This window comes from Drosophila subpulchrella, chromosome 2R (genome assembly GCF_014743375.2).
Source record: "Drosophila subpulchrella strain 33 F10 #4 breed RU33 chromosome 2R, RU_Dsub_v1.1 Primary Assembly, whole genome shotgun sequence".
In the NCBI taxonomy this organism is placed as follows: Eukaryota; Metazoa; Arthropoda; class Insecta; order Diptera; family Drosophilidae; genus Drosophila; species Drosophila subpulchrella.
Genome location: NC_050611.1, coordinates 4171486 through 4186127, shown reverse-complemented (window position 1 = coordinate 4186127; position 14642 = coordinate 4171486). Strand labels below are relative to the sequence as shown.

The 14642-nt window shown below is 43.7% G+C and overlaps 2 protein-coding genes across 3 annotated transcripts in view; one reads left to right on the top strand and one right to left on the bottom strand.

Annotated features, from left to right (window-relative positions):
• Positions 1-13082, top strand: part of LOC119549159 — a 28295-nt gene extending 15213 nt beyond the window's left edge. Inside the window, exons 2-14 of the mRNA XM_037856946.1 lie at positions 1938-2063; positions 2122-2383; positions 5090-6707; positions 6765-6934; positions 6996-7325; positions 7384-7481; positions 7970-8370; positions 8430-8756; positions 8811-8994; positions 9056-9215; positions 9277-9403; positions 9467-9612; positions 9672-13082. Coding sequence (XP_037712874.1) covers positions 1969-2063; positions 2122-2383; positions 5090-6707; positions 6765-6934; positions 6996-7325; positions 7384-7481; positions 7970-8370; positions 8430-8756; positions 8811-8994; positions 9056-9215; positions 9277-9403; positions 9467-9612; positions 9672-9983 — 4230 coding nt within the window. The 5' untranslated portion in view covers positions 1938-1968 and the 3' untranslated portion in view covers positions 9984-13082. The remainder of the gene's footprint in view (positions 1-1937; positions 2064-2121; positions 2384-5089; positions 6708-6764; positions 6935-6995; positions 7326-7383; positions 7482-7969; positions 8371-8429; positions 8757-8810; positions 8995-9055; positions 9216-9276; positions 9404-9466; positions 9613-9671) is intronic.
• LOC119549161 (ribulose-phosphate 3-epimerase) lies at positions 13083-14599 on the bottom strand. 2 transcript variants are annotated; one of them, XR_005219387.1, is made up of 4 exons: positions 14279-14464; positions 14038-14220; positions 13268-13635; positions 13083-13212 (listed from the first exon to the last, which is right to left on the bottom strand). XR_005219387.1 is itself a non-coding variant. In XM_037856948.1 (3 exons), the coding sequence occupies exons 1-3, from the start codon at positions 14462-14464 to the stop codon at positions 13339-13341; spliced, it is 666 nt and encodes a 221-aa protein (XP_037712876.1). In that variant the 5' UTR covers positions 14465-14599; the 3' UTR covers positions 13083-13338. The 2 variants fall into 2 exon arrangements, 1 of the variants encoding a protein (XP_037712876.1); XM_037856948.1 differs by having other exon boundaries at positions 13083-13635; positions 14279-14599.
• Positions 14600-14642: the final 43 nt, after the last annotated feature.

Here is a 14642-nt window from a genome sequence, read left to right as displayed (position 1 = left end):
GAAATTCTGAAATAATTAAAAAATGTTATTTCCAAGCGTAGGAGGTTATATGTTAAAAAACACTGAAGCTATAATTTGTTTCATATTATTTTCCCACCAATTTTCCGATCGTTCCTATGGCAGCTATATGATATAGTCGTCCGATTTTGATAAAATTAAATCCGAAAATCAGAACTAATTAAAATATGTTATTTCCAAGCGTAAGAGGTTATATGTTTAAAAACACCAAAGAAATATTCTTGCACAATTTTTTTTTCCGATTATTCCTATGGGAGCTATAAGATATAGTTGTCCGATCCGGCTGGTTCCGACTTATATACTACCTGCAAAAAAAAAGAAGACTTTTGGGAAAGTTTCAGCCTGATAGCTTTAAAACTGAGAGACTAGTTTGCGTAGAAACGGACGGACAGACGGACAGACGGACATGGCTACATCGACTCGTCTAGTCATTGTACTCGAAACGTCGGGTCGGAAACGTCTCCTTCACTGCGTTGCAAACTTCTGACTGAAATCATTATACCCTTGCAGAGGGTATAACAAGTGATATCGCTATAGTCTAGTAACTCGACTATCAGATACCCGTTACTCAGCTAAAGGGACCAAAGGGAAATGGAGATATGCAAGCAGCAAAGCGAGATTGAAATGCGCCACCTACCTGCAATCTTAATATATGGTTATGTGGGCTGTAGCCAGATTTAGGCGTTATGGGCGTTAGAGTGGGCGTGGCAAACCTTTTTTGGGGCAATCGATAGGTATTGATGAGAACAATACATTTCAGTAAAAATTTTTATTCCAGAACCAAAACTGTAGGAGCCACAGTTTGCGGTTTATGGGCGTTAGAGTGGGCGTGGCACCCTGCTGAACCAAACTTGCGCTGCGCATGAATCTCAGGAATCTGCATGCCTAATCCCAGTAGCTCTTATAGTTTCCGAGATCACAGCGCTCATACGGACAGACGGACACTGATAGATCGACTCGGCTAGTGATCCTGATCAAGAATATATACACTTTGCGGGGTCGGAAACGATTCCTTCTGCCTGTTACATACTTTCCGACGAATCTAGTATACCCTTTTACTCTACGAGTAACGGGTATAAAGATCATGGGGTGAACTACAGTGAATTGTTTTTGATTTCCGTTCATATTTAAATTTTTTTTATAATAAATGCTGACAATTCGTAAACAATAAAACAAATCGCCGGGTAAGTATATATATATAAGTATATAAGATGATCTGGTTATCAATATTTATTATTATTATAGCGTTGGAAATCTAAATTTTCTGATAATGGTTTGTTAAGTGCCTCAAGAGGAATCACTAGATTCGAACTATAATTCAAATTAACTAACTACATTTACCCGCGCCCGATGGGCTCTGAAACCAACTCACTTCCAATTTTGTCATCTCCGGTGCAGAGTGGCTAAATTTGTTTTCGGCCACACAATATGAACATCAGGATGGGGATAGTGGGGCTCTATTGTGCTGCGAGCCGACTAATGGCATCCATTAGACACAAAAGGCCAAATTGCTTGGCCCTATTCCGATGGCATCAATATATATGGCAACATAATACATATATAAAGCACACAGACACAAAATGCATTTACTGGGACTTTTTGTGCGATCTATTGTCACGTGAGCGGGCAAACGTGTGTGAGTGAGTGAGTTGCCATTGTGTAATTGATTTCGGTTCCTAAAGCCAAAAGTTCCCGCAGCTATTTGCATGACCGATATTTATTTGGCCTGTTTGGGTATTCAGGATTCAGGATTCCGTACTTTGTATTTAGTATTCCGTATAGAGCAGTTCTCTTTTAGTATGCACGGCATGTACAACGCAAGCCTAAAACAAAAAGAAGAGGCCGGCGATTTTCGCATGCGGATCACATTTGTATGGCCAGCCCGATTAATCCAATCCGATTGCCCACTGAACTTGCAGATTGTTTCCGCCAAATCACGACGATTAAGTCATGAACGCACTCGATATGAATAAACAATTTCTGAGCGTCTCCCAGGACCATCAGCATCAGACGACCTCGGTGGCAGACCGGCGGAGTCGCTCCAGGTGAGACTATATACTAACCATCTTGGATACCAGATGATAATGGGATCTATAAATGCAGATCGGAGCGTGCCTCGAGCCTGGCGCTGCCGCTCAACTCCCTGCTGGACTTCTACGACAAGCAGCAGGAGCAGTGCAAGTCGGTCACCCTGCTTCCACTGCCCAGCAACTGCAGCAACATCGGCGACAGCAGCAACACCGGGGACAGCAGCAACATCTCCACCAGCAACAGCATCGTGCGGCGACACTCCTCCCACTACTATCCCATGCTCGAGGACAAGCAGAAGCCGTCGCAGCTGTCCCAGGCAGCCACCGAAATGCTTGTAAGTAGCGATTGATAGATACATCCATATGTACAGTATACACAGAGAGAATTCTGACGTTCTCATCTGATTTATAGTGTTCTTAAAAAAAAAAACGATTTTTATGTTGAAAATACTTACAATGTGCTTGAATCAAGTTGAATTTTCGGTATTTACATTCTTTATCTCAACAACTAAACTATTAGACCAGTCAGTGGAGTATACTCTTCAAAAAGTTGTTAAAAAAAACTCAATTTAAACTTTTCTCCTCTCAATATTTTGTACTAATATTGAGAACATTGAAACCAAAATATACTTACACGGTTTTTAAGAATGAATGTTCTCAATTCAAGAACAATAAGTAAGCAGATTGGGAAAACTGTTCATTTTTGGGGGAACTGATATACCTAATGGAATGTGTTGCCTGGGGAAGTGGCTAGCAGGTCATGAGGCAGGAGCTTTAGCCCTTGTTGGAAAAAAGGGTACCTTCCGAAGCCATATTACCAAATGCCAGCTTAAATCCTTATATTTTGATTTTGATCTTAAAGTTAAGTAAGATTGATATACAACTATAGTAGTGAAATAGTGGAAATAAAACATATTCGGGGGTGTCCAGAAACATGTTTGTCCGACATTTGGGGGAAAGAAAGATTGTTTCAGTTCAAGATAGACCAAAAAATGCACCTTTTTATTCTGTAAATCTTGTGTACAACAAGGATTTAATGTAATGTATTTCACTGGCTCCTTTAATCCCACGTTTTTTATTCAGGAAACTAGGAAATGTTACAAAAATAGTAAAAAAGGAAGTTTGTAATATTTTTGGCGAAAGCTGCGCAATATAAGGTTCAACATTTTGTTTTTATACCCTTGCATAGGGTTAATGATTTCTGTCAGAAGTTTGCAACGTAGTGAGGGAGACGTTATCGACTCTAAAAAGTATACATATATATTCTTTATCAGCATCACTAGGCGAGTCTATCTGGCCTTGACCGTCCATCCGTTTCTACGCAAACCATTCTCTCAGCTTTAAAGCTATCGGTATGAAACCTGCCCAAAAGTCTTATTTCTGTTGCAGGTATAACTACATCCTATAGCTCCCATAGGAATGATCCAAATAATATTTTTTAAGAAATGGAAAACAAAATTTAACTTAGGTGTTTTTTGACATATTGACTTCTACTCTTGGGAACATAATTCTATTAAAATTTCGAAGAAAAAACATTTTTGTTATCGGATAAAGACGGGATAATAATGTCAAAAAATATAAAGACCGTTATATTTCGTTTTTGGTAAATATATACGATAGTATACTGAAGTGGAACCTAATCTTATTATTTTTGTAAGTTGTTTTTAGTTTTATGAAAATCGGAAAGATCTGTATATACAGTACTCCCAATGGAACGACCTACAAGGGTGTTGAAACTTTGTCTTTCCGAAGTTAGTTTCCTTTCTTGTTAATTTTCTAGTTCCTAGTCGCTTGACTTTTCGTTCAACTGAAATTTAATAAATGTTACCTTTTAAAACGAAAATGACAATAATAACCATCACAAGCTTCCTCATATAGCATTACACCAGAATTGTAGTTCATGAACATTATAGGAAACCAAAATAGGTACACGTCAGAAGTTTAATGAGTGTTCCTGAAAGATTATATTTACTTCCAACGCAATTTAAGCTCCCAGCTATTGAAATCGGGCAGTATTCTGCCATTAATATAAGCATTTACTTTTAATAGTACGAGAGAAATGCAGTATAATAAAATGTGGTATGCAATTAACAGCAGTCAAAAGCTTATAGCATTTTCTGAACAAATTGTTTTTTTTTTGGTGCAATAGCATTAGTGCCCAACAATTTTTTAAAGTTTTAAAGAGGTAGCAACTACTGAGGATTTAATGGTATAAATATTATTCCGTGCTCCTCATTGTTTGCATTATTTGGCTGACGTTGCAGAGAGGAGAGTTTCTAGTGAAGATTAGCGTCCGCGGGATTTCCGTAAAGTTTTTCTGACTTTGCATGACTCAAAAGATCGATGATGACGGCAGCCAAAACCACTCCGCCTGTTCCGGATACATTCTGAGGCAGGGCCCCCAAATCCGCACAAAGTTATTTGCGATTTTACTTTCCGGGGCCGCGTCGGGATTTCTGCACTCGGCTTAGCGAGGGCTTAGTCCCTGTCCCCCACCATCATCCTCTGCACCTGGCAGGGGCTTAAAATGCAGAATATTGCCACTGGATAATATTGCCACAGTAGGAGATCGTAGGAATAAACATTACCGTGGAAAAAAAATCCCAGACTATAAAATATTGAATTTTCCCATTGAGAAATGTAATATTTCTCTAATTAGGTTTAAAAAAGAACTTTAAAGCTAATGATTTTACACGATTTGTCAGTCATTTTATTATATTTAAAACTCTAAGAAAGAAATATCAATATCATATAAATGACGAATAAATTTACTTAACATCAATCAAAAGCACACCTGAATTTTCAAGATTTTTCCGTCTAATTGGGTAAACGCAGATTTCATTAAAAATGTTCTCAATTCCAGAGAAATTTCAGATTTTATTGATACAAAATGTGCAGTTTAATTATGAAGAAGTTCTGAGAAAAATGAGTCATTTTTCATGTTTGCTCTTATGCAATTCCCCCGAATGATTTCCACTGTATTTGCCCAGCCATGTCTCACAGTCCTTTTTCCTCGAATTTTCTCATTTTCCCGCCGGCAGGTAAACATGACGGAGCAGAAATATGGCCAGTCAGCGCACCAGGGGGCGGCCATGGCCACCGCAGGAGGCAGGCAGTTCCACCAGCAGATCCAGCAGCACCAACAGCGGGTGGACACCCCGGTGACGCCCCCACCGCCCATTCCGCGTCGCCTTCTGCGCGGCAAGTCCGCCTGGCAGGCGTCCACGCCCCACCCACTTCCACTTCCTCCTTCGGCTGGCGGACAGGAAGGCGCCCATGGCACGGGCACGGGCACGGGCACAGTGTTTGTTTATCCGCAGCCAACGAACGTGACCACAGAGGCAGTGGCTCGGGGATCGGGCGACGGAGGAGGAGCTGGTCTGCAATCAGCGCTGCTTGTTGACATAGCCACACGTCCTGCGCCCGGATATGCGGATGCCGATGGGATTTCCGATGACGACCGCATGAGTCTGGAGAACTCCGTGTTCGATGAGTCGCTAACCTCCACGCCAGTCAAGGTCGCCGGCTATCTGGCCGGACGCTACTCCGGCCTGAGCCACATGGCCAAGCGAGCGCAGCGCTCCTCCAGCAGCACCGTGGACTCGGCCTATGGCTCATCGCTGGGCGGGCACAGCGAGCGTTTCGCTAGCAGCTCCACCAGCGTGGACTTTCGCAGTCGTTTCTCCTCGGTGGACACACAGTCCTCTCTCGACGAGAAGCCCATGTCCAGCTCAATTGACTCACCTTTGGCCAGGGATTCCAGGGATGCTTACCGAGATGCCATGCACAAGCTGAACAACAATAATACCAGCCTGGGATTGCCCCTTTATCCGGCCAGTAATAATAACAACGGCAGCATTATCAGCAGCGGAGGAGGACTAGGAGTCGGAGGAGCTGATGGCTCCAAGTTACCAGTGGTTCCTGCTCGCAAGCAGCCACCTCCTCTAAAGGGCAGCGGGAACAGCAACAACTCGGTGGGCGAGACCCAATCGCAAAGCTCCTCCTCCAAGGAACCCAGCAGTGTCTCGGCATCGGCCTCCACTTCGTCCGCCGCCTCAGCAGGATCCAGCACCATTTCCAGTGGCACTATGTCATCGATGTCAGGGACATGCCCGGCAACAATGCCGTCTACCGACTCAACTACCAAACGTCCAGGGCCTCCGGAGCCACCATTGCGCCAGGCCAATGTCTTTGATCTGGTGGATTCGGGCTCAAGGGGTCATCCGCCTCCTCCGTTGACGGTGCGGAACAAGTTGGTCCGCAGCAACAAGCCGCCACCCATCACCTATCCACGGATGCAGCAGCGCCAGGACTCCACTCTGTCCAGCGACAGCTACTCGATCAGCTCCAGTCCGGGCTACAACTCCAAGCTGATGGAGGTGCCACTGCTGGGATCGAGCCGCAAGTCCAATGCTCCCGGCTCCGCCCAGCGACAGACTCCTCTCATGGATTTGGCACCAACGCGATTTTTGGGAGGATCCTCCACCGGAAGTGGCAAGCAGGCTCCCGCAGTGCCGCCGCCCAGGGGCAAGATCAATTTCCGCCAAGACTCGACCATCTCGAGCGACAGCTTCAGTCAGACGTCCAGTCCGGGCTACAATCCCAAGCTCATGGAGGCGCCGCTGCTGCCCTCCTTGTCCGCCAAGCGATTGTGCAGTGGTAAGTGTTAGAACCATTCCAATACCGAGCCTTCTCACAAGAGTACTCCTCTTTTAGCTCCTGCTCCGATTGTGTGCCGCCAGGGAGTGCAGCACGAGCCCATTGAGGAGTTGGAGCCGCCGCAGACGATCTCGCCGCTCCACAAGACGGCTGGCCAGCCCAGCAGCCTGCAGACCATAGTGCGCTTCCAGAATGGAGCACCGCACACCATGTCCTTGCAGCACCAGGTAAACCAAAAGACCAACAAAAAGTAAAGAGATCTTATATCATCATATCATATCATTTTAGATTATCAACCGGCGGAAGAGCTCCAATCCGTACATCACCAACGGCCGCTTGAAGTTCCGCCTGTTCCAGATCCTGATCAACGCCTTCGCCCTGCTGGCCATCGCCGGGGGTCTGGCCGCCTACTTTAATGCCTATCCAACTATCAAGTTCGTCAACAAGACCATCATCAATACGATCCATGTGGAGGACACTACGAGTTTCGGCAAGAATCCAGCCCCAGGCACTTGCCTGCCCATCATTGTGCGCTTTTGTCAGGGTCCCCAGATCCCCTACAACTACACCGTGTTCCCCAACTACATCGGTCACTTTGGCCAGCTGGAGACGCAAACGGTAATTATGGGGATAGATTTACTTATACTGAGGTTGTATTAACTCAAATTGATTGAAGGACTTGGATTCCTATGAAGCCCTGGTGGATGTGAGGTGCTACGAGCTGGTGTCCCTGTTTCTCTGCACGCTTTTTGTGCCCAAGTGCGGCCAGAGCGGGTGAGTTTAATCTAGAAACCTTTCTTGGGGTCAAGAAATAGTAATCATTATCCCAAATATTAAATGTACATTTAGTTCTATATTTTGAGTCTTATCTTTTCAAATGTTTTAAATACATTTAGTAATTCTAATTAAAATAGGGAATGTTCCCAATATTTAATCTGTTTTTATTACTTTTTGTCTTATCAATAGACATGAGTCATGACATCTTCCCGAATAATCAATATATTTTTAAAAATGTTGGTTTTATTCTTCCAAACGCTAAACTTTTTTTTTGCATTTTTCATCTTTCCATCCTATTCTTTCCAAATATTATACAATTTTTTAGTAATGTTAGTCATAGTTAATGCCAAAAAACACCAATACCAAATATTAAAGATATCTCTAGTAATCTCATTCCAAATATCATAAAACTTTTCAGTTATTACAGTCTTTACTTTTCAATTACCAAGAATCGATTTAGTAATGATGATCCCGATCTCTCACAGTGCCACTGTGCCACCTTGTAAGACCCTCTGCACGGAGACGATGCGCCGCTGTGGCTTCTTTTTCGACGTATTCGGATTGAGTCTTCCGGAGTACCTGAACTGCAAGCTCTTCAAGGACTTTCCCAGTCCCGAGGATTGCGTTGGTGTGGATGAGGTCCGCGAGGTGATGAAGGCCGCCACGCATCCCAAGTGCGATGGCTTCCAGTGCGACCAGAACCGCTGTCTGCCGCAGGAGTACGTGTGCGATGGCCACCTGGACTGCATGGACCAGGCGGACGAGGCCTCGTGCGAACGATGCGGTCCGGATGAGATCTACTGCGGGGATAGCCAGTGCATCGGTACGAAGCACATATGCGACGGGATCATCGACTGTCCCTACGGCCAGGATGAGCGCAATTGCCGTGAGTTAGGAGCTCATCATCCCTGGTGGAACCTAACCATTTTTCCAAATCCTTCCCAGTGAGGCTAAGCGAACGGAATGGCGATGTGGGCACTGGGGTTCTGGAGGTCTATCGCATCGGTCAGCGGCAGTGGATGCCCGCTTGTGTGAAGAACTGGGATCGGGCGGTCTCGCCCAGCGCTGTTTGCTCCATTCTGGGCTACTCGGCAGTGAATGCCACCAGTGTCCTGACCCAACGTACTCATCGCCCGCTTCTGGCCTCTGTGAATGTGTCCACTGACATTTGGAAGATGTACGCTAAGAGGAAGTCAACCTTGATGCAAGAGTTCGCCAACTGCAAGAAGTCGGAAGACTATCCGATGGCCGAGCTTACATGCTCCAATTATGGTGGGTAATCCTGCAGAGAAATCATCACTATACCTCTACCTCTTTGTATTTCAGAGTGCGGCCGAGTAAAGCGGGGTAGGCACAAGCCTTCGAGGCGGATCATAGGAGGAACCCAGGCAAGTCCCGGCAATTGGCCATTCCTGGCCGCCATTTTGGGCGGTCCGGAGAAGATCTTCTACTGCGCCGGCGTCCTTATATCGGATCAATGGGTGCTTACAGCCTCGCACTGCGTGGGAAAGTGAGTTGTGCTCGGGAAATGTCTATAACTTTATTATTTAAAACTTCCTTTCGATTAACAGCTATAGCGTGATCGACTTGGAGGACTGGACCATTCAGCTGGGAGTAACGCGTCGCAACTCCTTCACCTACTCGGGTCAGAAGGTCAAGGTCAAGGCTGTCATTCCCCATCCGCAGTACAATATGGCCATTGCCCACGACAATGACATAGCCCTCTTTCAGGTGGGGTTAAGTTTTACATTTAGTTTATTCTAATCTAAATTTATTTCGGATAACCCTGCAGCTCTCCACACGTGTTGCCTTCCATGAGCACCTTTTACCTGTTTGTTTGCCGCCACCGAGCGTGAGGAATCTGCATCCTGGCACCCTGTGCACCGTCATCGGATGGGGCAAGCGGGAGGACAAGGATCGTGAGTGGATTATAGAGATTTCCGTACTAAGTACAAGACAAATCACTCTCCTTTAACCCACAGCCAAGTCCACGTACGAGTTTATAGTGAACGAGGTGCAGGTGCCCATCATCACGCGTAACCAGTGCGACGAGTGGCTGGACAACTTGACCGTGTCGGAGGGCATGGTGTGTGCCGGATTCGACGATGGCGGCAAGGATGCCTGTCAGGTGAGTCTTACTCAATCATCAAACTCACCATATGTATATGAACACAATCCAAATGCCAGGGCGATTCGGGTGGTCCGCTGCTGTGTCCGTATCCGGGGGAGAAGGATCGCTGGTTCGTGGGCGGCATCGTGTCCTGGGGCATTATGTGTGCCCATCCCCGTCTGCCCGGCGTGTATGCCAATGTGGTGCAGTATGTGCCCTGGATACAGGAGCAGATCGCGAAGCACACACGTCCCATCAACGAGGATCGGGTGAACAAGTACGACCTGCATCCGGGTGGACCCGACATCCTGTCCAAAATAGCCACTGACCCGATGCACGAGGGCAAGCCCCACCACTTCACCCACTCCAGGACATCGTCCAAAAACTAATCCTGGCCACGAGGAAGATGAAAACTCACGAGTAGAGCCAGAGTCAAGTCTCACTGGAACCGAGCATATCCACGAAACGATTGCACAAAGTACTAAACATATAAAACAACAAAACACAGAACCGATGGATCCTGTAGGATACATACATATATTTTGCTACTGAACTTAGGGTATTAGCCATCCGGCTAACACCGATTTGGGCAACATAATCATGTGTCAATTTGCCGAATTTATTTGTCAATTTTTTTACAAAGAGATTTTTATGAACCCATGTAAAATCCAAGGAAATTAATAACCCAGGCAGACGGAAGTAATTAACCCAAAGTGGGTGCAACTATATGTCAATATAACGCGATTTATATATTTACAAGTAAACCCAAGATAACCGTTATGTACCCGATATCTAACCACTTGATAATTGTGTCTAAATACCCCGAAACCCAGACAATAATTCGATTTTGTAGCTGAATTTTGTGTTGAAAAGTTTCGGAGAAAATGAAACTTGTATTATTATAGGTATTACTTCGGAGGAAGCTAAATTAAATGATAAACGAAGAGAAACTCTGAAAAATATTGTGAAGTATAAATAGTAGAATCACAGCTATTGAGTGTTGACAATTAAACCAGTAAATAAGCAAATCAATTGTAGAAAATGTGTAACTATAACTAAACCAAAGAAAAACAAGGAAAATTTGCTGATCTTGGGCATTTGATGGACGTAGCCGTAAGCTCCTCTCCAAATACGCTGTCTTAAAACACAGAATCTATCCAACAATAAGAAAGTGCAGTTGACAATAATGAGAAATGCACAATAAGCAAGAAAATTGTATCTAGCTATAAGTCATGAAAATAATATGTAACTAAAATGCGTGGGTTTCAGCTTTAAAGAACACAAAAAGAATGGTATAATATCAAATGGCAGATGTCAGTAAGGAGGTCAGAAGGAATATACTTATACACATAGCATACGAATCGTACTATTTATGCGGTGAACTACAGAAGATATACACGCTTCGATAGTGGACATGTCAATGTAACTTAATATTTAGAACTATTTACACGCCAACGCAACTCGTTTGTCACGCCCCACTTAGACTGGCCGCTTTAGCCGAAGCTCAAGGTAACGCCCTGATTGCGATCCCCACACATCCATAACCCTGGTGTTCCATCTAGAAGATAGAAATGCTAGCGTGCAACAATTTGTAGGCACTACTATTTTGCAGAGGAATCGCACGAAAATGAATGTAAAATACGCGTAACTAAAGACTCAAAATTGGTTGTTTCAACACACACAAAATACACGAACACACACTTGAGCTTCGCGATGTGTACAGCTTTGATATTGTTTTCGAGTCGGAACCGGAAACCAAATTTGGCCGGCATTCCGCAGCTCGATGTTTTTAACTTATCGTTTCTAGCTAAAACCTGTTGAAATGCTTTAGACAAGAGATTGCAAATGTATAACCGATAACTACTAGCTCTAGTTGGACATACTATGCCTAAACATATATATATGCATGTTTTGTACAATCAGTTTACAAGTGGAAAAGTATTACTAGTCTTAACGGGGGGTTAAATGAAGCGCATATTACACAAGGCACACGATGTTTTGAGCGGAACATGAACACAAACCAATATGTAACTGAAATATATACAAGAAATATACATATAACGGATACATATATTCTATATATATATTGTAGTAGTAGCTATTAAGCAGATGTGATGGTGTCTAAATTTATACATGCATATTACCAAGCGAAATGTGGAAAGCTTAGAATATACTCGAGACAAATCTGTGGGCTGTTCTAGATCGAGCATACTAACTATAATGACAGAGTACAGCGGACAGATCCAGGACAATACATACTTATAAAGATATACCCATATCATAGAAATTATGCTTACTTTGATATTGTGCACTGCATGAACATACATATCGGTGGGTTCCTGAAATCCCCAGAAGTTTTAGAACAACAGGTGCCTGAAATCAGGAAATAACGTTGGTGATAAATCACACGGGGATTTCAGAAACATCTCCGTTCGATACCGTTTGTGTTTGAACTCAGGCGAAGACTCCCTAGCTGTTGCCTTGGACAGTAAGCCACACTTTCACCATTTCAGTTTCCTGGGGTTCACTCCCCTCGTGCATTTACGATCACACGGATCATGGCGAGCTATTTTTATACACCCCATGCTCCAGGCTACTATCAAAACGCTTAGCTTTATGTACATTTAGTCTAAATCGAACACAACCCATATATTATATATATTGTAGATGTAAAAATGCTTAGCATTGGCGAGTGGAGTGAGTGAAGTAATTTACACGTGGCATGAATAGCAGAATAGATAATTACTAAGTACAATACGCATACAATCAACACGCAAACTCAGAATCGCACAAGTCCCATATCCTAGTTGAATTTCTGCGCTTAATGGGGATCGCCCCCAAGGATTCGATTCAGTTCCGCATGCTCCATGTGCTTGGGAGGACACTACATATACTCAAGCCCCAAAAAACCAAAGAAACAAAGAAATTGTAGCGAAAAGTTATGTGTAAAATGTAGCAAAATCCAAAAACAAGAAGCTGATTAACAAACTAGTTGAATTTACATGTGTCGCGAAAATAATGAATCATAGTATGTGTACTCACGTATCAGAATATTATATTTAAATGTTTAAAGATGATCATTTGATGAGAAGCACTTGTTATTTATGCACAGACGGAACTTTGTGAAGAATTTACATGAACAAACTTTGACAATAAAAGACAAACTGAATTTTTTCCTGTGAGCTGGACAAGCGCATCGGAAGCATTGAGAATTTATGAAAAGTTTTACATTCAGATTTTGAAGTTTTGATGCGAATCGGAGAATATTGTTGAACATTTATTTTGGAAAACAAAGAGAGAATAACCATGACAATAAGGCAATGTCCTACAATAACTGGGAAAGTGCAGTATCCTAAATGTAACTACATAAACTACACACAGACACGTATAACCAACTAAATGCTAAAAGCAACATGTCATACAATACATGATATATACTTACACACATATATTATATAAATGTTGGAAAATAAATGTATAAAACCATATCAGATTGTAAATGTCTTTTAATAGTCGGTTTCCCAAGGAACTCCAATAACATGCTGTTGCAATTTTGCCAACACTTTGCGCCTAACTAATAAATTTTTCCTGATCCCGTTTTCTCGTCCCCATGCTAAGCTAAAAGTAGAGTTTTAAATGTACATTTTCATACGATTTGTGGGTATAAACCTACTTTTTTTTACCAAGAGGATGAGAAAACGGGCCTTAATGCTATGCATCGAAAATGCTATGGTAAATGCATCATTAATTGAGGTAGCTCTGCACCACTTCGCGCATGTCCTTAATGACCTGCCTCTGATCGGAGGCTCCCACCACTGCCGTTCCCGAGACGATCATGTTGGCTCCCGCCCTGGCACAGCACTCGATTGTCTTGGGTCCCACTCCTCCGTCCACCTCGATGTCCAGATTGGGATAGTTCTCGCGCAGCCACTCCACCTTTGGCATCATGTCGCCCATGAAAGATTGTCCTCCGAAACCAGGCTCCACGGTCATCACTAGCACAAGATCGGCAATGCTCATGTACTTCTCCAGGTCTTTTACCTATAATGTAAGTGCACCCATATGAACTAGTAATATATATAATAATAATAATAATGTTAGGTATCCCGGGGCATTTAAAGCTTTTCCATCCCGTACCAACCAGTTTCAAGATTTGCGATCTTGGCTTGTAAAAAATATATGAATAATATTAGGTATCCAGGTAAATAAGAAATTGAAATACATAGATAGAAAAATTGTTTCATATAAAAATCTGACACACTAACAATAACAATAACAATAACTTGAGATTATAAAACTAGTTTAAAGAATTCTTCTTTATTTTCTTTCATCAGGGCCTTTACTTTTTTGTTCTTTAAAAAATGGAGCATTGAAAGCCATTCCATCCCGTACCACTAGTTCAATACCTTAAATAAGGATTTTCAAAACATAACCTCAACTCACCTCTGTTCCCGGCTTGATGGCAAGGCCCACCTTCATGCCCGATTCCTGGACCAGGCGGCTGACCCTCTCCACATCCTCCACCGGCTCTATGTGGAACGTGTAGAGATTGACACCCGCATCGGCCATGGGTGCTATCCACTGCTCCGGGTTCTGGACCATCATGTGCGTCTCGAAGAAGGCCGTCTGAATGGGATTACGAAGTGTGTAAGTGGATATCTTGCTCTGGGGACCGCAAACTCACCTTGATCTTGTTGCGCAAGCTCTTGACCATGGGGTGACCGAAGGTGAGATTGGGCACAAATGTGCCGTCCATCACGTCTAGATGCAGGTAGTCCGCTCCATTGTCCAGTAGCTTCTGGGACTCCGCCGCTAGGTTGGACAGGTCCGCATTGAGAATGCTGGGTCCGATCTTGGCTTGAACGGGCATCTTCTTGGTGGAACAGCTACTGAGCAGGCGGAGCACGGGGCGTTTTGTGGACGCCGTGTTGTTGACTTGAGGTCACACAGAGGGGAGCTGGAGCTCGGAACATTTGAAAAGCGATACGATAACGCTAGAGATGGTAGATAGAGCTGAGCAGGAATTTCATATAACTCGAAAATTTGGT